The 23,190-nt window shown below is 40.3% G+C and overlaps 4 protein-coding genes across 13 annotated transcripts; 2 read left to right on the top strand and 2 right to left on the bottom strand.

Moving 5' to 3' along the window:
* Positions 1–284: 284 nt before the first annotated feature.
* Positions 285–4,569, top strand: HPS1 (Hermansky-Pudlak syndrome 1 protein). 2 transcript variants are annotated; one of them, XM_011152369.2, is made up of 8 exons: positions 285–616; positions 990–1,246; positions 1,440–1,906; positions 2,147–2,774; positions 2,990–3,134; positions 3,441–3,554; positions 3,833–3,921; positions 4,204–4,569. In XM_011152369.2, exons 1-8 carry the CDS (start codon positions 497–499, stop codon positions 4,379–4,381), a joined length of 1,998 nt encoding a protein of 665 aa, XP_011150671.1. In that variant the 5' UTR covers positions 285–496; the 3' UTR covers positions 4,382–4,569. The 2 variants fall into 2 exon arrangements, with proteins under 2 accessions (XP_011150671.1, XP_011150672.1); XM_011152370.2 differs by having other exon boundaries at positions 286–616; positions 3,014–3,134.
* A 1,001-nt stretch (positions 4,570–5,570) lies between these two features.
* On the bottom strand, positions 5,571–9,944 carry LOC105189944 (BRISC complex subunit FAM175B). Its single transcript, XM_011152367.3, has 7 exons — positions 9,595–9,944; positions 9,335–9,425; positions 8,475–8,790; positions 8,123–8,263; positions 7,524–7,830; positions 6,705–7,120; positions 5,571–6,385 (listed from the first exon to the last, which is right to left on the bottom strand). Exons 1-7 carry the CDS (start codon positions 9,679–9,681, stop codon positions 6,316–6,318), a joined length of 1,428 nt encoding a protein of 475 aa, XP_011150669.1. The 5' UTR covers positions 9,682–9,944; the 3' UTR covers positions 5,571–6,315.
* Positions 9,945–10,262: 318 nt separating this feature from the next.
* Positions 10,263–20,404, top strand: Nasp (Nuclear autoantigenic sperm protein). 5 transcript variants are annotated; one of them, XM_011152364.3, is made up of 3 exons: positions 10,263–10,677; positions 18,114–18,734; positions 19,048–20,404. In XM_011152364.3, the coding sequence occupies exons 2-3, from the start codon at positions 18,114–18,116 to the stop codon at positions 19,693–19,695; spliced, it is 1,269 nt and encodes a 422-aa protein (XP_011150666.1). In that variant the 5' UTR covers positions 10,263–10,677; the 3' UTR covers positions 19,696–20,404. The 5 variants fall into 5 exon arrangements, with proteins under 5 accessions (XP_011150666.1, XP_011150668.1, XP_011150665.1 ...); XM_011152366.2 differs by lacking the exon at positions 10,263–10,677 and adding an exon at positions 16,934–17,107; XM_011152363.3 differs by lacking the exon at positions 10,263–10,677 and adding an exon at positions 17,198–17,317.
* Positions 11,386–16,981, bottom strand: LOC105189942 (uncharacterized). Of its 5 annotated transcripts, XM_011152361.3 has the most exons (7): positions 16,833–16,961; positions 16,611–16,633; positions 16,025–16,249; positions 14,339–14,449; positions 13,973–14,110; positions 13,422–13,792; positions 11,386–13,063 (listed from the first exon to the last, which is right to left on the bottom strand). In XM_011152361.3, the coding sequence occupies exons 3-6, from the start codon at positions 16,221–16,223 to the stop codon at positions 13,527–13,529; spliced, it is 714 nt and encodes a 237-aa protein (XP_011150663.1). In that variant the 5' UTR covers positions 16,224–16,249; positions 16,611–16,633; positions 16,833–16,961; the 3' UTR covers positions 11,386–13,063; positions 13,422–13,526. The 5 variants fall into 5 exon arrangements, with proteins under 5 accessions (XP_011150663.1, XP_011150662.1, XP_011150660.1 ...); XM_011152360.3 differs by lacking the exon at positions 16,611–16,633 and having other exon boundaries at positions 13,422–13,751; positions 16,833–16,981; XM_011152358.3 differs by lacking the exon at positions 16,611–16,633 and having other exon boundaries at positions 16,833–16,911.
* Positions 20,405–23,190: the final 2,786 nt, after the last annotated feature.

Below are 23,190 nucleotides of genomic sequence, written 5' to 3'. Positions count from 1 at the left end.
GCAGGCGGAGCAGTGACTCTCATTCTTCTCGAGTCGGGATGCATTCCGAAAGTTGCGGAAAACGGACACAAATCTTTATGTCCACGAGTGTAAAGCCAGCGGCACACGGTGCTTATTTTTGTGCTGGATTGCTTGCTGGATGAAAATACTGCGTTCTGATTAGTGCATTTCCATTCATCTTCGGAAATGTACCAATCAGAACGCAGTATTTTCATCCAGCAAGCAATCCAGCACGAAAACAAGCACCGTGTGCCGCTGGCTTAACTTCTCGAGTACCTTGGGGAGAATGGCGTATGGGGACATCTACTTTCCCCCGGAGCCAGTTTAGAAGAAGAAGAAGAAGACGGTTCTCGAATATAAACAAGGATACGCATATATGATGGACGTATGACCAGATATGAAAGTGGTTATGTTTATGTTAGTTCACATAGAGGTTTGATAAATTACGATTGAGCGTTAGTAGATTCGAGTGACGATATTAAATATCGTGGACGAAATGAGGGGCGTATTGATATTTAACCAGCTCAACGACGTATTGTTTACAAAATGCGACAAAGAATTTGCGGACCACATCCGCAGATTGGCAAAGGTGCAAGGACTTCTTGACGAGAGCGAGGTTTGATTATAATGATAATAATTAGCGATGAGATCGATGAAAAATTGATTGTGTATCGTACGATATAGTGATTGAATTAGTGAAAAATAAGCTTACATTTAATTGAGTAACTTTAGCTATAACGGTAACATAAAATCTCGCGAGATCGTGTGCACGGGAAGAAATTTGTAGTTTTAACTGTAGTTTTTATTTTTTAAAGCGGATTTAGTCAAGCAATAAATATTATTAAATGATACAACTATTTTGACCACTTGAACACACGGTTTCCCAAACTTATATATTATATTGCACGTTATTAATCATACAATGCACAATCACATCAGCAAATCACATGACTTATGGGTGAGTAATTGTAAGTTTCCCTATCTATCAGGACATTGATTCTACACCTAGTCCCAATGTGGTGATGCAACTGTTTTCACCCATTGTCACCTCGCAGCGTGTAATGACCACGCAATTTGGTAACTCCTATACTTCTATGAAGTGCCAGGATGGTACCAATGTGGTATTTGATGAATATATCGGCTATACCTTTGTATACATTGCCACAGAGGAAATAGAGCTGATGAGACGTACAGTAGGAGTATGTGTATCCATTGTGCGACATGTCTGTGGTCCAGATATTGTAGTGTTAGTATTAGTTTATTCACAGAATGAACAAATAATATAAAATAAATGTATAAAAGATAGAGACAGGATAGCCGACATACATACTGCCCCCTTCTCCTTTCTCTTTCTCCTCTCATTCTTATTCTCCTTTTCTGTCTACCTGTCTCTGTCTCTCTCTCTTTCTCTCTCTCTCTGTATTTCTCTTGCTTCATAGATTGAAGACCAGCCGGCAGAAAGCTTGTCTAGTGTCTTCGTTGCTGGATGCATGGTGTCATTTGAGAAGCAGTGAACAGAGTATACTGACAGAAGCAGTAGAGCAGTTATCCGTTAATTCGGAAGTTGCTTCTTCGATTCTCAAAGTCTTACACGATGCCTGTGATAAGCTCAGAACACAGTCCGAGTTCGCCAACCTTCATATACTGATTCTTGTAGGCGCCAAGTTCTTGTCGCTCTACTCTAGCAAACATGCTCACGATCTATGCGCCTCGGATATCTTGTTGATAATCTTACTGTGCTGGGTAGTGAATAACAAGCGAAAAAGAAACGATCGATCGGAAGACAGTGAGCCTGATGATGTCTTGCTGTCAGAGACCAATGCCTATTGTAGAAACGAAAAAACAAAATCAACATTCGGAGTCAAGTTGGCCAATCCCACTTCGGAGGATATTACGAATCTTTTCGGTAGGTCCTCCTAACGCATATATTTGTCTTTCGTGTACAATAAGATAATTGCTATAAATACACAGAATACTTTATGACTCGCCGATCGATACATCTTTTGCAGAATGTAGCACATTACCTTTATAATCGAAATTTTTCTCATATACGCTATAATATTGTTCTTATATACTATAAAGTTTTCTCTTTTTTTTTTTTTTTTTCTTCATTATATTATATAGTCATATTCCATATGTATTCTAGGTGGTTCCAGAGAATCTTCCGTTACCGAGGGCCTCTCATCCTTGTCCGACGATGATCTCTATAGCCAATCGTTGTTACTCGGTAGTCAGTGCGATCACACGGCCAATGCGGTACACGTGTTCGAGTTATCAAACTCCGTTCATCTGATAACCATCGTTGAGTCGACAAACCCAGCCATTTCCTCTGGATTGTGTGACAGCTTCCGTTATTTAAATCTTGCGAGCAATTTACAGCTTCAACGGGATTTGGATGAGCTCAAGTCAGCTGTTGAGAACTTGGATACAGCGATTAAGAAGCTGTTGGAAGGAATTAGGAAGAATCGTTCTAATATCGGCAACGATGTCGACATGTGTCAAAAACGATTGCAGACCAAGTGGGATATCTTGAAACGGAAGTACGGCGACTTGCTACGCATCCGCGATCCCGAAACAATCTTGCAAATTGAAGCCAATACTTCCGGCCTTGCCGAGACATTGAGAGAGTTGTTAAGATTAACTTGCTTTGACAGAAACTTCCTGAAACAGGGTTTGGACGTTCTTACGACAGTCGGCAGACTCGTCCGACAAAAACTCAACGATTTCAATGACTTCTTGAAGGTTAAAGCATTGAAGAATTTTACGCTAGGATCATATCCTTTTGCAACTAGAATGAAAAACATTAATGTAGCAAATGGTACATGTCCAGTAACTTACTACTCATTACTAATAAGATGCTTTTATACGCGAATCAACACAGAGCCACGCACAGTTTATTGAAATTATTATTATTATTGTTGTTGTTATTATTATTATTTAATTTACAAATGTATAATTTAATATGCCTCCTTAACGCGGTTTGTTTTACGACAACTTCCCTAACTATCAACAAGTATCTCGAGGAGTTCCCGGGCCTGGTGCATTTTATTTACATCGACAGAACGACTCATAGACTTGTAGCGCCTACATTGGATTTTACAAGTCCAGAAACGCTCGCTCTTACAACGAAAAAGGTAGGATACTTCAAAATCATTGTAGTCTGTAGAGTAAAAAATTATAAATCGAAAGCTCGCGTAACAGTACATATTAAAGTACATTGCTCATATTAAAAATATTAAAATAGTAAATATTTCAATAAACTCGTATTCTACACACATACACACGCGCGCGTGCGCGCTTTTTCGTTTAATTTTACTCGATATATTTTGGTGGTGAGACATTTTTAATTGAACATTTACATCTAATATATTATATATCTACACCAAGTAAAGGAGAAATGAATATTTCGATTACTTGTAAAATTCTCTTCTTTCTTTTAGATTTGGGATATGGTTGAGCAAAGTAGAATGCATCTGCAAGAAGGCCATCTGTCAGTTATGTGGAAAGATACCATTTTTAATTATTCCTATTTCTTGTGGTTCGAGGACAATTCCGTATGTTTTATTTAAAGACGATTCTATTACTGACGCTTGTAATATCGTTTTATCCTGTTTCATAATTTTCCTTTATATATATATATATATATATATATATATATATATATATATATATATATATATAATCTCATGTAATTATCTCTAGAACGTAATAACATCTTCAGTTTCTCATATAGACATCTTATATGAATATATAATATACAAATGAATATACATGTAGATGTAACACAACACAACATATATAAACTAGTCGATATATTCTTTTTTGTACTTAGGGATGGTCACCACCAAAGTGTAAAGTTTACCTCAATCATGTGATGAAGAATTTCCCGGTGCCTGGTATACTGTGCGGAGATTATTATAGGTATTATATTATTATAAGCAGCAGTATAAATTTATATAGATGTTTATACGTTAGTATATGATGAAACAAATAATGTAGAGTATATTTATCACACACGCACACACACACACACACATACACGCGCGCGCGCGCGCGTGTTACGAATATTCATGTTAATTCATTCGTTCATTCGTTTAAACGTTAGTGGAAATTATAAGAAAATATGTCACAATGTAAGAGATTAATGAGTGCGACAAACAAAAAACTTAGTAAAAAAATATGTATCATCTTTTTTTCATGCAGGAAATTAACTGAGACTTGCTTCCCCAAAGTCTCGCCTAGTAAAGTTCGTATTCACGAGTTGTACTGTGTACACCTGGGCTTGGCTACATCCACCTGCGTTCTGGAACACTCTCGACGACTAGCGGCTACTATCTGGGAGGTTATCGGGGTACCGAGCAATCTTGCTGACATATTTTGAAATTAGTGTTTCTCTTTAAAAATGGCTCTTGGATTGGAAGATTTTACAACTTTCGTCATATCCAAGGCTGTACTACTACTATTACCACTACTGTCGGAAAATCGGAAGGAACGCAATTCGAGAAATGTAATTAATGTATCAATATTATATATAAACTGGCATTTTAAACATTATATGTATATATATTAGAAATTAAATTATACACACACAATACATATATATATATATATATATATATACACACACACACACACATTGTATATGCATTATATGTGTGCATGTACATATATACACACACGTACATACATATAATGCACATTTACTAATGTAGGATTATATATATATATATATATATATATATATATATATATATTTAATAATATATATATTATTTAATTGATATATATTTGTAGAGATATATATTCCAAGTTTCTTCAAACATTCATTATTTTCATGTCTTGACTAAATTTGCCGACGGTAATGCCATCAAATGTGGCATTTTTCAATATAAGACCTTATGTTACGAAAGAAGGGATAAGAAACTCGTAATTGCCTGCGCGTGCGTGTATGTATGTGTGTGCGCCAGACTCTAACACTTTTACAATATTACAATGTCCTTTATCTCACATAATCATGCCCATATCACTTTTATATATGATAATTAATGTGCAAATATTTAATTCATCAAACCACGAATGTTTGATTTACATGGTTACATAAATTCAAACGAGTTGTTTACTCATACATAGTGATAAGCGAATATTCGTAATGATTTAATTTGTGACTTTTATTCCAATATATTTATCCTGTATTGGAAGAAATGGTTTTAAACCTTGTATATGCGATATCATCTTCCCAATGATTTCTGTATCTTCTTCATCATCACAGTTTTGTCTTTCGTTTTGTATTGTTTAATATAACGTCATCTCAACAATACATATTCCAAATAAACATAAAAAGAAAGACCTCCGAAGTTATATAATAAATAAAAGTAAGGGCGTGCGCACTCTTCATCATTAACTTTTTATCGCATCTTTAACCAATTATCGCAGGATATTTATACATATAAGTGAAATTTATGTGTGTATGTGTGTATGAGAGTCTCTCAATATCATAGTATAGTTGATTAAACTTTTATCCAAGAGAATAAGGTGTTAATCATATTATTTATACAACACGAGACAAAAAGTAACAATGACGAAATCGCTCTTTATTTACAAAGTATCTTCCATTGCTGTATATCAACTAAAAATTTATACATTATAGCGTTGCAAAAGAAAAAGGATGTTTGCCTCGTATCACAGAAACTCAGTGGCACGGAAAATTGGCATAAATTAATTAACGAGGTAAAATAAGAAACAAGACACATTTTTTTACTTTTTCTTGAATCCTTAGTCAAGACCTGTCGGATCTTTCCGCGGAAATTTTAAGGCACCTATAAATAGAATAATCGATACAAAAGTCGCTTCTAACGTACTCTTCGAATAGACGTATCGTATCATAATCTTTCTATTCTCTCAAAAAAAAATTTTTTTTTTCAATACAGCACGCTTTCCATCTTCGCATTCCTTCCATATTCTTCTTTTCGGATTTTTCGCAAGATTCTTTCAGAATTTTTCCCGATTTTGTTACACTATCGGACGTTTTTTCTTATTTTCTCTTTTAGATTTTTTAATACATTCCTTCATCTTTTAACGCATTCTTTTAGATATTTCTCTGCCCATCTTGTGCTTCTTACACACTCTCCAATATTCTTCTCCTTCCTTTCTCTTTCAAACTTTTTGGAATTGTTTCAGACTTCCATCTGGCACCTTTTTGCATTCTTGGATTTCCCCTCTTTTTCACTTTTCACATTCTTTCAGATTCTGTCTTTCGAACGTTCAATGTTTGGGAGAATCTAAAAGTGTGATTTCTTTGGTGTTTAGTTGCTCCATTCAAACATTGAACGAACCCGTCACTTTACGGGCGTCGTTCATACTCTTCCTCGTTGTCTGGCTGTACGATCTGAAGATGGAATAAATCTTTCGTTCACTTGACTATTTAAATAGATTTTTATTTGTTAAAATAAACACACACGAGTAAGAATGTTACGCGTCCTTAACATATGGAGGAATCTGTACTTTCGAGAGAATAAAATTTAAAGGTTTCTAAAGCGCGTGTGTGTGTGTGCGTGTGTGTACACACACCGCGCGCGCGCACACGCACATCGTCTAGAAAACCATCGAAGAGCAACGTGTCTAAGAGAAAATCAAAGCCAACTTAAAATCAAAATTTTTTCACAAAGACTTTTCTTTGGAAGCCCCTTGATTCTTCCAACCCTCACCTAGAGATGGTGAGGCTCTGGGGACTTGCCGATGCATCAGAAAAATCCTGCTTTGGACTGGCGCTACGTTCGCGAGGCTGGACATGATGGCGGGTTTTCCTCATTCCCGGGATGACTTCGAGCGACTGACCGCGACCGCGGCCGCAGCTGCCCCTGCCCCTGCCTCTGCCCCTGCCATCTCCCGTACACAATACTTCGCTGCCCTCAGGGCAAATAGGTTCGGCGGCGATGTCAGAAATGCTGTCAGAATGTCGATCCGCATTTGATATATCGGTAGAGAAGGATTCCTGCGCGCTTAGATGACTGTCCGTAGCGAGTCCGAGCCGCCGTGACTTCTCCTGGTTTATTACACTTTTGGCGATGCAAGCTGCGGTGTTACGATGGGGTGCGCGTTGGGAAGAGAGCGACTGTTGGACCTGCAAATTAATATATATATACACACCCAACACACACACACACCCACCCACCCACACCCACACACACTATATTTTGATCATTATTTGACATTTAATTTTGAAGTGCCACATCTTAATATGCTACTTATAAATTATACAATCCACGTAGAACACACACGGGGACTACGTAGCATGCCTATGAAATTCTGATGAAACAGGACATTCTTTTCCTACCTCCTGTCTGTCAGTCCCCTCACCCTGAGGAGTATTCTATAGACTTTGGATAAACCTATACATGGTCGTGATCACTGGATCATGCTTCTCTCAACGGTAACAACATTAACTTCATGCATGGCAGATTTGGCGTTTTCGTAAAATTAGCAGCAAACGTCTCGAGTGTCTCGAGAAAAAACGGAGAGCTTACATGGGACGTTGGATTGTTTTCGCTATGCGGATGCGGCGCATCGTTGCCGAACTTGGTCGTTTCGGTCTTCTCCATCGAGAGAGAGTTGTCCTTTGTACCTTCGGCGCAATTTTCGCCATTGATCGTCGACATTTTGACCCGTCGCTGTGCAGTCACTTTCGCTCGTAATTCACGCACCTGCTGCTCCAATGTGGCCACCTCCACGTCCGATTCGCACACCTTCGGAATCAGCGAGACCAAGTGACGCTCGGCCTCCCGTTGGATCGTCATGGCAGAGGCTAATCCCCCGGTTCTCGTTAGATCCAGACTGCGGAAGAAAGTGCATAGCGAAGTGCATTCTTAACTGGATCACAGATTCTAAATTCGGAGAAACATAATCTGGAATTGAGAATGATCGTGCGATCGAGGAGGGAGGATTCATACTTGATACATATCGTCAAGTCATTTAGCGTTATTTCACGCTATTGTCGTGTACATCGGGCCAAGTATATCGTCGAGTTATTGTATATTGAACTTTGGACGATGAATGCGATTAGCGCTTGGAGAAACATATGGTTTTCTTAGGACGGGCGAAATAATACCAGCAGGTACATACTTACTTCAACGATTCTATCAACTCGGTAAAGCCATCCGGTGTGCGTTCTGATTTCCTGGCAGGTGTTGGCTTGTAATCCGAGCCATCGTGTCTGGACGCATCGTCTCCGAGATTACTTATCCTCAGAGGTATTGGTTCAAATATTCTACAACAGAAGGAGTTTTCACTTTGTGAGATGCGGTATAATAGAAATAGAAATATATATATAGAAATGTAGTATATAGAAATCGTCAGATAAAAATGAATCGATCATAACGGGTCACAAAAATTATGGTCTTCCATCGGTATAAAAGCCCAATCTTATCGCAATGAAGGGAAAGAAGATCATGTCTCAAGTCCCATTAGAGAACACTTACCCTCTCTTGCGTCTGAGAAATACATGCCGGAATTTGTGTGTACCCTGCTTATCAGAGGTGCAAGTGTTCAGGAGGCAGGTGAGGAAGAACTCTTCTTTGCAACTATTCCCGCCCGAAAAATGCGAGGCAAATTGCTTATGCAGCAGTCTGTCCTTAAGACTGGGAATTAGATCACTGGAGCTTCGGCGAAAGCGAAACCAACCAATCACATGCTTGCTCTTATCGCTCACAAAATCCTTCAACCGTTCTTTATTGATACGCCCAGTGGAATTATGCAGGATATCGAGCAGAGGGCATGTGACAATAGCTTCCACATCTAGACAGATGGATATATGGAATTGATTAAAAAGATTAAAAAAGAAAAACAGACCTTTCTTTTCAAAGAGAAGAGGAGAAGCAACTTTTGGATGGTTAGAACAGTGAGTATGGTGAATAATGATACACGCATGTTCCTCTTCTTCCTTTTCCTCTCGGTTAAAATTTTCCGGTCACTTTGTGCTTAAGTTAAGCACAGACTTGTATTTAATTACCAAGGATCGAATGCAAATTTACGTGGTGTATATATATATATATATATATATAGAGAGAGAGAGAGAGAGAGAGAGAGAGAGAAAGGGAGAGAGAGAGAGAGAGAGGGAGGGGAGAGAGAGAGAGAGAGAGAGAGAGAGAGAGAGAGAGAGAGAGAGAGAGAGAGAGAGAGAGAGAGAGAGAGAGAGAGAGAGAGAGAGAGAGAGAGAGAGAGAGAGAGAGAGAGAGAGAGAAGGAAAACGGGAGAGGTGAGAGGTAAAACGAGCAAGACAGTGCGTTGTATTTACACGTAAAGTAGGATGTTCACGACATACATCGAGAGATAAACTTACTGATATGAATTTTGACGGTTTCCACCTGGTTGTCAGAGTCGGTGTAGCTCCTAATAACGAATTCGAGAGCCTCACCGAGGAGAAACCCCATCTGAAACATTGCGAGACATTCACATTCTCCATTTTAACGTCGAGGTTAATACGCGAAGGTTACATCGGGCCCGGAAAGAAGCGCTAATTTCTAACGTCGAAATTGCCAATAAGACGAAATGTCATAAGAAAATTTGCATCAGAAGGACGAAGCTCAATCATTTCTCTACCTGATCACTGACGCTGCGCACATTCTCGAAAAACAGCAGTGATAGCGCCGCGCCCGAAATCGTGACGAGCAAGTCGTCGTCCGCCATGTTGACAACGTTTGTACACTTTGCAAAGAAGACACGGAGGACTTATACCATTCACTCTGCGAACACCAACGAGATAGTTGGCGGCGAATGTTTTACAGCGAGTAAACATACAATGTTACCCATAAAGTCATTTTATTGGCTATTATCCAAGATATCTTCCCTCTGAGATAAAATGTCATACACACATTTATCACGCTACACACACCGAGCGCTCGCTACTCTCCGTTGTGCACATGTTTGACACAGCGCTTTTTTCATTGACTGTTCGTATCATCTTCAGATAATTTGAAGCGAATGAAATAGCTCGGTGTTACGCGCGCGCGCGCACACAATTACACAAACGTAGTTTGTGTATCCATATTGGAGATTTACGATGACGCTCTTTATTGAGATGTCGGTTTTGATTTAGGTTGCGCATTCTGTTGCACGTATATATTCGCGCACTCATTTATAGTACACATGACGTGACTATAGATTAATATGCGCGTATGTGTGGATGGCACACCTGTATGTAAACCGATAAATATATTTGGGGCGACTGCGAGAATATAGGAATCTTAATTAAAATGGAGTGTTGCGTCTGTGCAAGTTCCTAACGACGAACGTAAGGGAAAACGAAGCTGTTAAGAGCTGTTTGAAATTCAGCGTTTAGTAGACATTATTACGTCGACATTAATCGATCGCTACGTCCGCTAGAGGCGTTCGTTTCGATACCTTCGTCGCCGGTACAACAGGTTTTTGCAGGTCTCTGCTAGTACTACGTCTCATTGGTGACCGTGTTACATATATTCGTGTACAACACTCGTAAAATCTTACCCGCGTTGACCCGCGTGTAGCCTGCGGCGACCTGCTGGTTGTTGTGTAGTTTCTGCGCATGTAGTGACCAACGATCGAGTTCCCTCCAATTTTTTTTTTCACGAATTCGAAGATCGGAGGTATCGTTATCACTGTCGCCGTTGGAGGAACAACGAAATCGTGCTGGAACTCGAGCTCGAGGTAGGAAATAACAAACGAACGAGTGAATATTGTCGTTTACTCGAAGCATTCATCAATCTCTTTAGCCGCGATACAAGACACTGCTTCTTTCCGATTTGTTTCCGACGCGTGAAATTAAGTGGAGGCAGACTATAATTGGGATACATCATCTACATTCGCATGCCGCATTTACCGTATTAATTCTTAGACTCCTAAGTGCGATAATTTCGCGTGGCTAGACATTCACGTGGCTTACCCATCATTTAACTTACCAGAGCTTGTTGTACTGACCCGCTTCAAAAGTTATTGTATGGCAGGTGTTGGTAATGGATGTAAATAACGATTCGATAACGATTCCTTTACATCTCAATGTCATTTTTCTTTATCCAAGTATATAATTTGATAAAATTTTTGCAGTAAAATTGGCTGCAAAATGTTTTATGATTTAGGAAACTTGTAAGTTTCCACATGCTACACACACACGCGCACACACACACACACACACACACACACACACACACACACATGCGCGATACATTTGCATCGATTCCGTAACTTTAGACTAACATAATGAGCCTTTGCGAAACAATGCAAGTCAGTCTTGTCAAAGTTATACCTTACGCAGGAAGTCATATTATACAATTAATGAGATGATTTCCTCCTGTAATCGTAGCTTCAATCCTAAAGATCCAGAGATCTTTTTCTTCTCTCTTTAAATGGACACATTGATACTTATCGCATATTCTTTATTACATTCTCGTGTAAATACATAAATCTCAATGTAACAAACAACAAAATTTGCATAAAAAAATATAGCAATCAAAATCGCTCATTATTCAGGGAAAATGCTCTGTCGCTTTCAAGGTGAGAACAAGTTGCTGTTGTACGTGTGTGAGAGATATTTCTCTCCTCTTAAGTGTATCAGATAACACGAGACACCTGGCAATTTCTTAAGTTTTAATGGACGAAATTATGGCTGGACATCCTTTCACATGTGATATTTCACTTGGCTTTATTGCGTGCAATCGCCATAATGAGTCTTTGCAAATATTCATTTGCAAGGCTTCCTCTCGCCATCTAGGGAAATGTGCATATATGCGCTAGATTGGAGCGTGGTCAAAACTCAGTCACAGATAATACCTCGGGAAATGAACATTTTCAAAAAACTGGAAATTAATGTCTAAGCAAATGTATAGCAGCACTGTCAGCAGTATTATGGCCATTGAAAGCGATATAGTCTCTCCAAAAATCCTGCTAGCAATTTTCAAAGGGTCTTCTCAATAATTTCAATAAGCTTTGCGAGTCTATATTGTCTATCTAAAATTGCTTTTACTTTAGGGTATATTTAATGTTTCTCTCTATTGGTTTTCCAAGCGTTTCTCTTTCTCTGCCGCGTTCCCCGGGCCACGGCTTATCTCTGTCCGTTAAATACAGGACAGGACAGGACAGTCCCTCATAACACCTGCGAATCGGACATCAGAACTCTCTCTATACATGCCTTTCTACGGCATATTGTGCTGTAATATCGCGACAATTTCAATTGACCTAATACTTTGAAGGTATTGACTTTACATGTCACTTTACGTGCCCTGCTCCGAATACATGTCTCGATTAACGTGTTTACTATGCTATACAAATATGCCCGGTCGCTCTAATCGTAATAAGGCGTCCGTAATATGTCAGAGGCGGCTACATTGGAGTATCGGTGTACTCACTTTCGTTGATTTTAAAAGTGCAACACCTCGTAAAAGCGCATATTGACATCCATATCTTTCTCCATATTGACGAGCTTATCTGTACGGGGGTTGTTGAAGCAAAATGCACTCAGGGCTCGGCGGAGGAGGTAATTGTGTAGCGACACAAACCGCGACGACGAGTCGGTACCCGCAAAGGGTGTGTCCGATACCAATTCTAGTTTCAGTGTTGAAAGGAGTAAAACGTCTCTCTTTTTAGCTGAGTATCTTCAAAGCCATCTATCGCACCGAGCACCAATAATTATCTGCAGCACATATTCCTGAGATTATTCATATTCATTACTACGAAAGGTGGTTTACGCGCGCACCGATAGATGAAGCATCGGAAAGCAAGGAACATGTACACTCTGAAGTAACGACATCCTTCGAGATCTCTATTGTTGCGCAGTATTGTTTTCGAAGTATATCGCTTAAATAATCATTGACTTATCCACTATTGTACGAGACGAGAATAATACAAAGTGAAGACTTGTCGCCTTCGAGACGGTCATTTCTGGATGTAACCTCCTCGTGGAAAGTGGAACAACAACCGGCCCCCGGTCTGCGATCCTCTCTACGTCCTCGGAAGACTGACGAATCGCAATGTTTAAGCGTAATATGCCGATTTCCATCTCCTCGGGAACAGGCACAGGCAGCGGTGATGATACAAGCACCTAGGCATTTTAGAAAATAAACTTGATCGACGATTTGAACTTTTGAAACTTGATAAAACTATGGTTGGTATAGCTCGAAGAAGAATCAATCAATTTATCAATTTATCATATCTTATATCTAATAATCGTAAACGCCTCTCGGCGTGAAATAGATTTGTTTATTATAAATATTAAAATATCGATCGTCTCTGTTTGATGCATTAGCGACAGCTCTAGCGATTATATCGAGATTGAGCAGACAATTGAGTCATTCCACAAACGAATGACAGAATGTTTAGACAGACAGACGGAAGATAGAAAGAATACTTGTGCTCGGTTATTCAGTGGATCAATCTAATCATGGATCGGGGAACGATACCTAAGCACCGGAATCGCAGCGCCGGAACGCACGAACGTTTTTTCTCGTGAGCTTCTTTCCCCTTCTTCTCCAGAAACGACTTTAGACCTCGAAGGCATCCCACCGCTACGCGATCATGGCAGCGATCGGGCTAAAGCGCATAATTTTGCTGAGGAGGATCCAAGCGACTGACGCGAGAGCGCATAGTGTCACCCCACCCCATCCCAGGTCCATGCTCCACGCTGTAGTGAAGCGTCTGGCCTTGAGGACACTGCGATGAACGGGCATACCGATCACACCGTCCTCGGGTCCGTCCACCGCTCTGACGCCGCCTCGATGATCTTGGGCTCTCTTGAAGTGGATGATTGTTAGTGTGAACAGCGCGAATGTCGCTGCAACGAAATGATTGTTCCGGTAAAAGAGAGACGGACAGAGAGAGAGAGAGAGAGAGAGAGAGAGAGAGAGAGAGAGAGAGAGAGAGAGAGGAGAGAGAGAGAGAGAGAGAGAGAGAGAGAGAGAGAGGGAGGGGGGGGGCAGAAGGGATGAATAAGAAACATTTTATTATACTTTACCCGCCAGAAGGTACATCACTCCTGTTACGAGCACAGCTGATATCTGGTGCATACATAGTCCGAAGAATCCAATAATAGCAGCGCAACCTAATATAATTAGGCACACCAAAGAGCACGATATACTCAGATTCTGCATTCCTGAAATGAAATATAATAAAAGGGATATGAAAAATACTGGAAAGAGCTTAAGATCTCAGACTTTGTCGCTAATGTAGATTGATACCCAATTGAATACTGTTACTGTAAACTGCTTCCGGAGGGAAGCAAGAGGAGCGGTCATAATGCGGAATGCATGTAAAAAAAAGATAGAAGGGAAATTCGCTCTCGGACGGAGAAACTAAGGGAGCCAAGTTGACGTTTACTTACGATTTTGCCAAGCCACGCGTATCTCCTCGTGCGCCTCGTCCGGCGTTAAGTAATTGATACATCTCTCTTGCGGAAAGCCCACCTTCCGACTTAGCTGTTGTATCTCTTTCTCTAGAAGAACGAAGCACGACATCTTCCTTTAGTTGACGCATCTCTCTACCCTTATGACTCGCTTATGATTTCGCTCCTCCCTCTCCTCCCAATGTTGTGGCTCAATACGCCAATCGGCATTCGAGTAATTGCATTTGTAATTTACGTTCGTTCTATTCAACTATGGTGCTGTTAAGAAAGAAAATCTTTGCGAGATAGATTTACCGATGGCTAAGATAAATTAATGGGCAATCTCTTTAATTTAGCACTATCCATATCTACCTGATGATGATCCAATCGATCATTCGAAACAATAAACGAAACCGAATCAAGTCAAACAAAGCAGTTGGTCGATCAATTCTTATAGATCAATTCTATAAGAAGTCTACGACGAACTGTTCGAATAAATATAGGGAGAATAGAATTTAAAAATATCTTAATAGTTTTCGAGAAAGGCATTATACGTCGTATAAGTGACAATTATAATAGAGTAATGACTTGAGCAAAGAGAAAAAAACTTTGTGTACACACACACACACACACATGTCTCGTTTGTATTGAAAGCTCAAAGAAAGCTCACTCAGGAGTAAAATAGTCTTAAACACAACATCACGTTAAAAAGGCATAACTTTTGTCACTGTTGCAGAGATCTGTACCTATATCTCTTTTCTACTGCGGAATTAATCTCGCAATGCACGATCACGCTACTAAATACAGTGCCTAGCACAGTGCCAGCATATCGCGCGTTTATACCGCTCGTGTTATTTTTCTATGCTAATAATTCATGACACAACTCGCCTGTTTTTCATCTTCACACGCGTAAACAGAGATTGACTATATTTTTACTGCATCAGTGTGCCATGCTCTACAACGTCCAGCATCAAACTCGATAGAAAATAGAGATTTTCCTCTCTCTCTCTCTCTCTCTCGTCGCAAGACACTAATATCCAGTGTTTCGGTTTGTTGTTGCGTGCATACGGGGGCGACTATATTTAAGCGCTACCTTGACTTTATGGCCAGATATGTATATCGAACCGCGCGCCGAACCGTGTCGGAACGAGACAGTATCGATAACATCCGTACGATTGCCCGTGACCGTGATTTTGGCCTTTTCTGTGAATTCCGAACAACGCGATTCTATTGATTCCTCTCCTCGCGATATCCCTTCCTTTTTTCTCCTTTGTCACACAGGCACGAGTACATCCTTATGTAGTGCTGCCTTACGTGACGTAAGAATCAAGAATATTGTCATATTGTATTTCGAGAACACAGATTTTTCCATCCCTTAGAAACCCCCGAGAGATCATTCCAAGCAGCATTGTCGATCCCGCACAGAGATGACTTTTCGTAAACAGAACATTGCATTAGAAAACCATCATTTTACTATCTCCCGATCGAGCTCTAAATTTTCTCGGAACGGAAGCAACAGCATCACGACAACAAAACAATCAAGTCACAGTTGGTCAGTCCAAAAGTCAGAACAAAAGAGGGGAGACAGGTCGCTCGAACGAAGATGATAGATTCTAGATCTAGATAGAGTCGCGAACTTGTCCGACGAGAAAAAGTTCAATTATCGAAGCACCCGACAGCTTGTACCTGATAGAGAAACACACATGATCCAGATTCCGCCGTGCATAGGTACCAAAAAGGAAGAGCTCTTGCTGATGCGGTGAGCTCGATGATTAACGGAAGACTCCAGCATGGCCACTCGGCCGTCCAAGTGCCAAGTGAGGCTGACATTGGCGTGAATAAGATCTTCCTTGTCCCAGCCGATCTTCTCCCAATAGTCTGACATTATCGCACCGCACAGCAGTCCCGTTGCTGGAGGAAGAAGAGTAAGAGAGAATGTGCGATTGTGTGTGCCAGAGGCGAAAGGGGGAGGGCAACGAGAGAAACGCATCGTTGAACGCGCGCGCGCGCGCGCACATACACACATCCTCTCTCGATCACTACTCGAATTGCAAGGATTGCGATTAAGATCCTTGACAGTGTTGTCTCGCCGTTTATTAACCGATCTGTTGATGACGCCTACTGCTTTGTGTGCGTGTGTGCGTGCGCGCGCGCGCCAAGTTCGTCTTTTTTTGCATATATAAATATAACCGTATTCAGATTCTCCATTTGCACCCCATTAGACGTCTCCCTTTCTTATCGACACACAATAGCAAACGTGTTGCTTACACACCTCTTCATGCTGCTAATCTTCATCTATAAAACAGAAATTTCAAGGTCAACTTAAAAAAGTGAAAAAGAGAGGGAGAGAAGAGAAGAGAGCTTTGCGCTCTCTTCTCTGTGCTGCTGCTGAACAAGCAGCAGCACAGAGCGCTAGGGATGCGTGTCTATCGTGATCCTCTTGTATATATACGAAAGAAGCGAAATCGGGTTTATGCGCGCGTGGTTTTATTACCTGCGAAAGTCAATGCGAGCGTGGTGAGAAGGAAGACAAGTCGCGGACCTGGACCCCGGGGCACGCGGGTCGACTCCATTAGTCATCAAACGATCGCTCAGCGCTCATCCGCGGCGCTCAGCGCTGTGCTGCGCGACACTCGCGTCTCGTCTCTTCGCCGCGTCTAACCGCAGCCGCCTATCAACTTGTCCTTGAAGCTCGCTCTCGCACGACGCGGACGCCCTCTTCGTCCGTCTTCGTCAAAGCGTCGCCAGCAGTTGCGAGAATCGACCGAGGTAAACGTTTCCCCTGTCTCCCACTCCCACTTGCGGATCGCTCTTAAATTGCTATTGCTATGCGCCCCCACATCCAGCCCCCCCCCCTTCTTTGTCTCTCTAGGGGAATGACAAGCGATCTTACGTATTTCGATGCTACATATTATTAGGTCTACTCGTCCTCGCGCACAACACACTTCTGGCACACCGGTTCTGAACTGCAGTGCAGAGGTTGTTCGAAAATAAACAGACCATTATGACGATGACACAGTGTAAAGTACGATGTGATCCTCCCGATGTGCTCATCAGACCTTCCGAGCGAGGATATCTCATCTATTTACGATTCACTTACGATACAAGAGTGTTATGTTTGCGTCTTTTTCTTTTTTCATCGCTTCTCCATTCTCCCGACTCGCTATGTTGGGGTTAAAATGCTTCAGTGATTCGGTCGTGTTTCGCGTCAAGATTCAGCGACTTCGCGGCTAATGAGTCTTTGCACCCAACTATCGGTGTTTGCGTTGTTAAACTTACATTCCCAGTTCGTGATGGGTTGCGGCTACGGGTTTTGGAAAGACTTGATTCGTTAAGTACTCGAGTTGTGAGTACTTGCCAAGTCCAAATATTTGTGATTACTAAATACTCTCCATACAGATACAGGGTGATTCTCGGTGAGTTTTACTCGATGGATTGTTCATTTATTGTGGATTCTAGGACTAATTTAGAAATGATTTTCATCGAGCAAATATATCTATAATGATCTCAGCACGAGGGGCGGCGAGGGGGAGGGGGAGGGGGATGGTGTATCAAGTACGAGCAAGCTTGTAGCGCACCATTTTTTTCTGTTAATTATAAAAGGCACATGATTGGAGAGAATGAACATTTCTCGATCGCATTTGACACGAATACAGATTTTTCACAGTAGATTATGCGGCGATAAAACATTACATACATTGTTGTACATTTTTACAACACGAAAAGATTTTCACTCTTACTCCTTCATGAGTATATATATATTCTTCCTTTTTAGATGGCTGATGTTTCCGAGGATGTGCTGATCAAAGATGCTGCTACAGCGATATCTCAGGGTAAACGTCACCTCCTAGTGCGCGACTATAATTTAGCAGTGGTTGTATTGGCACAGGCTTGCGAGCTTCTTGTTCGGGAGCACGGTGAAACAGGTGATGAGATGGGTGAGCTCTACCTGCTTTATGGACGTGCTCTTTTGGGGTTAGCTCGCGAGGAAGCAGGAGTATTGGGTGGTGGTGTACCTGGCTCCGAAGAGGCTAGCCAAGATGAGGATGTTCAAGAGGAGGAAGAGGAGGAGGAAGATGTTGAGGAGGAGACAGCTGAAGAAAATAATACATCTGTGTTGAATGACAAGGGGAATGATCGTAAGCAGGAACAGCTCAATGGCAAGAATCCAGAGAATTCCACTGCCGAGGACGAGAAGACAGAGAAATCCAGTAAAACTGACAACTGTCAGATTGAAGAGCAAGAAAGAAGTAAGAAGCAGAAGGAGGAAATTCCCAGTTGCAGTCGAGATTACGATTTAGACGGTGGTAAATCCAATGATGGCACCAACAAGACTGAGGATGTATCGGAGAATGTCGAGAAGGATAATGATGAGGACGATATAAATAATCTGCAGGTATTGTCACATTTGATATCAAACTGAATGCCATAGCTGTAACATTGTCTACGTTCATCTGTCTCTGGGTGCATGCGTACAGGATGTAGCATCATATTGAATCAATATGTGTAGGAGTGATATTGAAACACTGATTTTGAGAAATAAACAGAGAGGGAGAGAGGGAGAGAGAGAGAGAGAGAGAGAGAGAGAGAGAGAGAGAGAGAGAGAGAGAGAGAGAGGGAGAGAGAGAGTGTGTGTGTGTGTGTGCGCGTGCGTGTGTGTATGTGTGAATGAAATGTATCATTCATTTTCACCTTGCCTTTACTCGCAGATTGCCTGGGAAGTGCTGGAATTGGCAAAGTTAGTGCTATTGAAGCGTGGTTCGTCAGGTTGGAAATATCTGGCTGAAGCGTACCGCCTTTTGGGTGAAGTAGCTATGGAGGGAGGCAATCACGAAACTGCATTGATAGATCTACAGGGTTGCCTGGATTTGCTGCAGAAAATCACTCCGCGCGACCATCGTGCGATCGCCGAGATTCATTATCAGCTCGGGCTCGCGCACGCAATGGCCAACGATTTCGATGCTAGCATTGAACAGTTCAAGCAAGCGTCAGCCTTGCTTGAAGCGCGAATCGTACATCTTCAGAGCATGCAGGACGATCCACCTTCCGAGTCTTGTAATGATCCTTTCTACACTGTTCAGGGTGAGATCAAAGAGCTAAAAGACCTTTTGCCCGAGATTCAGGACAAGATCGCCGATATCAAGGATCTTAAAAGAGAGGCTGATGTCATCAAAGAGATCAAGGAGGATGCGTTGAATGATGCCGCGGAATCGAGCGACGCTACCGGAAATGGCGCTACATTTAAACCCGCTAGTGATATCTCGCATCTGGTGAGGAAGAAACGTAAAGCGGAGGATGAAGCAGATTCTGCCGGTATTATTTGTAAGAAGTCGACGGCGCAGCGCGAAGACGCGTGAAAGGCGCGAGTGTGCGATTTTACGATCAGAACGCCTAGATCTGAACTCTTGAGAGACACGATAATATAGATATTTTTCGCGAACATGTAGAGATCCCATAATTGTTAATGTGCGCCGAAACGGTGTTCTTAAAAAAGAGAAAAGAAAGAAAAGAAAAAACGAAAAAGAAGGGAAGGAGGAAGGCGACAGTGGATTCATTCCCAAGATAATAAGTTAATCAAAAGGCTTGTTTCTTCATTTTTACTTCCTGTTCATTCTGTTCTTTCCTTTACCATGTAAAAAAAAGTTGATAAACTTTTCGATCAACATGATAGGTAGTACCAATAGTAGAATAATTGTCAGGTTGTCGGGAGTTTATGTAGAAAAATTCAACGTTTATATACTTGGTCTTTATCATACATTCAGTAGAACTGTTTTGCGACTGCGGAAACTGCTATATTTGTACAATCTTGAAATACGAAGTGCTGTTACTTTTGTCGATTGTGTAAGAAGTGCATGCCGCTATGATGTAGGAATAATATTTCTTGAAAAGAAAAAGTGACAATTTCGGTTATTGGATCATGTTCCAGATATAAACAATTGTCAAGATGCGAAAAATTCCTGCACTTTAAGATAATTTTAAAAAAACAAGTGTCAAGTTAATTTTTTCTCTTTTTTTTATCATCCGTGTACCAGTGTATCGTAAATTGAATAAATTTGTTCGACTTAATTGTAATGATCTTGCGCGGTATATTCGAAAAAAAAAAAAAATGGTTAAAAAGTGTGTGTGTGTGTGTGCGTGCGTGTGTGTGCGTGTGCGTGTGTGTGTGTGGCGCGGTAAGGTGCGGTATAGAGCAGTATAAAGCAGAACTCGGCAAAATCTCTTCGCCCGCGCGAGCCTCAGTAACATACGACGCGTGAAAAAAGAAATATCGACGATAATGCCCCATAGGTGACATGGAAAACTATTGAAAATATGTTCACGCATTGTGTACGTTACTGAGTGCATTCAGTATTACAACCGCTCACTGAGCGCTAAGTGAGCTCTTGCATCTGATTAGTGATATTTTTAAATCTAAAGGAATATATCAATCAAATGTAAAACAGAGAGAAGCCTGAGAGCGGGCATGGCTGTACTTACAGCGTTATGGAAAAGTTGGCTGATTCGCAGCGCCAACTGGGTCCATTTTTCATGGACATGAACTACTAAGCCAATGTCCACGATTTGTTGGTACTATTCCGCGCTATGTTCATAATTATTTGGTTTTGTTCTGTGCTATGTTCACGAGCGAGCTAGATTAGTTGGATAAAAACGAAGAATCGGTCTTTGTCTCACCACCAGCGAATAGACAATCGCGACGAAGCGAGCCAGCAGCGATGTTATCGTAAGGCGGACGTCGTCGTCTCCCCTTTCACCCCCTTATTTTCCTTTCCACATTGTTTTATATTCATAATTCGGGAAGAAAATTTCGAGAGTTCGGACGATTTCTAGCAATGACGTGACAGAGATAACACGCGGCCACATTAATTTGTCATGACTTTTATATTACTTATAATTACATAAACGCCCATATATGCAAATTATAGATAATTATTGCGCGTATGTTTTAATATTGTACAATATGGCATATAATAACAATAACTTCATTTCTTGCAGTAATTTTTTTAAGATCTTCGTTGAGATCGTGAATTAATTTTTTTCTTCATCAATCAGTTTTCTGCAAAAATTAAGATTTTTTAAATAAAATATAAAATGTTTCTCTTCTCTCCGAAGAGTTAATTAAAAAATATGTACTCCACAGAGTCAACTAACAAATGTGTAGTTAGAAGAGTCAATTCAAAAGTGTACTCCGAAAAATCAGTCAATTTAATAGCGTATTCCGAAGAGTCCATTTGAAAGCGTACTCTGAAAAATAAAATTAATATTGTAATCCGAAAAGTCAATTTATAATAGAATATTTACTTCGATGATTCAGCTAAAGAAAAAAGCATTTATTTATTATTCAGAGAATAATATTTAATTTATTATTTATACTTATCTTACTTATGCTTACCCTACATATATTTCTTTGAATGAAAAATTTAATTTGTTGACTGATTCAGATTCAGATTTGTTGAAATATCTCTTATGCGTAACTCTTGAACAGGTAGGTAGTAAAATAATTTTTTTCTTTACGAATTTTATAAACTTTTCACGAACATAAAAATTGAAAGATTCTCAGAGGACAAATAACTTTTCTTGAACATTTAAACCAAAGGAAAATCTTTTCCCATTAATAAAGAATGAATAATTAATACCTCACACAAGAGGAATCTTCATCCTTGAAATCACCGTGCGATTTTGCTTTTAGAAAAGTATAATATTGATGTAATAGTAAAATGCTATCCAAAAACGGTGCAAATCTTAAACATTTTTGAGAAATGTAGTTTGAAGTTTAGTCTTTTCTGTTAATGTCGTTATAGCAGAAGAATTACCAATTTGCTTCAGTAGCGCAGTGGATCAGGCTTTGTGATATGAGCGTAGAGGTTGTTCAAGTGTGTTATTTTTACTATCACAGGGAGAACTATGTAGAATGTATAATAATACGCAGACAAATTCTTTACATAATCATACTTATTTCTTTTAGCATGAATAAAAATGATCAATGCTAACGTGATAAGTGTATATCGCAATTGTACGTATACGCAATTGTACACACACGTACACACGTATACCAATGACGTCAAAACCGAACAATTCGTGAAAATTTTTTATTGATCGCAATTGTACGCAAAGACGAAAGAGAAGTACACGGGTCTCCGCGGGTATCTCGTCATATTAATTGTCTTTGAGCTGATAAACAATTGATCTCCGGTATTTACAAGTTACGCTTGTCCGCAGCTTATTCGGTTTTGATATCATTGGTATCAGTGATGCGAATTTGGTGACGGGCTTGCACGAGGAATTTCCTCCCCCCTCCAACCCCACATATATACGCATACAGCCAGCTCGGTTAATCCGCGTGAGCCACGCGATCGGCAATTGTCGACGCGCCTAGCGAGAGAGAGAGAGAGAGAGAGAATATCATTCCCTCCTTGTCGCTCTCGTTCTCTCTCAGCGAGCGAGCCTAATTCTTTTTTACCCATAATCTGAATCGCGGGCGCGACTGTCTCTCCTTTCCTCTCTATGACAATACTGAAAAGTTTTGTCTACTCGGCGCACCGAAATTATTAGAAATAATATTTTATTATTAATAATATTATTATTTGTAATATATATTATTTGTAATATTATTATTTGTAACTTTATTTGTAATTGTATAATAATGTTACAAATAATACAAATTTTTACAAATTTTATTTGTAAAAATTTATATCATTCTTATATTATTTGTAATAGTATTAATAATATTCGGCGCCAAGAAAATGAAATATATTTTATTAATTATTTGCGGAGTCGGGCAGGTTCACACAGGTTTGATTATTGAATTGTTTAATAATATTTTAAGAATAATTTAAGTTATACAAGGATGTAGT

Source organism: Harpegnathos saltator, unplaced genomic scaffold (assembly GCF_003227715.2).
Source record: "Harpegnathos saltator strain DR-91 unplaced genomic scaffold, Hsal_v8.6 scaffold757, whole genome shotgun sequence".
Lineage (NCBI taxonomy): Eukaryota > Metazoa > Arthropoda > Insecta > Hymenoptera > Formicidae > Harpegnathos > Harpegnathos saltator.
The sequence above is the reverse complement of the archived record's forward strand: the minus strand, read 5'-3'. Positions and strand labels throughout refer to the sequence as shown.

Bases quoted from the DNA above. Each gene is read 5' to 3' on its own strand.
- HPS1 (XM_011152369.2), top strand. From the start codon at position 497: ATGAGGGGCGTATTGATATTTAACCAGCTCAACGACGTATTGTTTACA. The intron at 1,907-2,146 runs GTAGGTCCTCCT...TATGTATTCTAG, and splicing joins GGATATTACGAATCTTTTCG to GTGGTTCCAGAGAATCTTCC. The intron at 3,135-3,440 runs GTAGGATACTTC...TCTTTCTTTTAG, and splicing joins TCGCTCTTACAACGAAAAAG to ATTTGGGATATGGTTGAGCA.
- LOC105189944 (XM_011152367.3), bottom strand. From the start codon at position 9,681: ATGGCGGACGACGACTTGCTCGTCACGATTTCGGGCGCGGCGCTATCA. The intron at 7,831-8,122 runs GTAAGTATGTAC...TTTCTTCCGCAG, and splicing joins GAGTTGATAGAATCGTTGAA to TCTGGATCTAACGAGAACCG. The intron at 6,386-6,704 runs GTGAGGGTTGGA...TTCCATCTTCAG, and splicing joins CAGAGCCTCACCATCTCTAG to ATCGTACAGCCAGACAACGA.
- LOC105189942 (XM_011152358.3), bottom strand. From the start codon at position 16,911: ATGGAGTCGACCCGCGTGCCCCGGGGTCCAGGTCCGCGACTTGTCTTC. The intron at 14,450-16,024 runs GTACAAGCTGTC...TCGTTCTTCTAG, and splicing joins CATGTGTGTTTCTCTATCAG to AGAAAGAGATACAACAGCTA. The intron at 13,793-13,972 runs GTAAAGTATAAT...ATTTCGTTGCAG, and splicing joins AGTGATGTACCTTCTGGCGG to CGACATTCGCGCTGTTCACA.
- Nasp (XM_011152363.3), top strand. From the start codon at position 17,240: ATGCTACATATTATTAGGTCTACTCGTCCTCGCGCACAACACACTTCT. The intron at 17,318-18,113 runs GTTGTTCGAAAA...CTTCCTTTTTAG, and splicing joins TTCTGAACTGCAGTGCAGAG to ATGGCTGATGTTTCCGAGGA. The intron at 18,735-19,047 runs GTATTGTCACAT...CTTTACTCGCAG, and splicing joins ACGATATAAATAATCTGCAG to ATTGCCTGGGAAGTGCTGGA.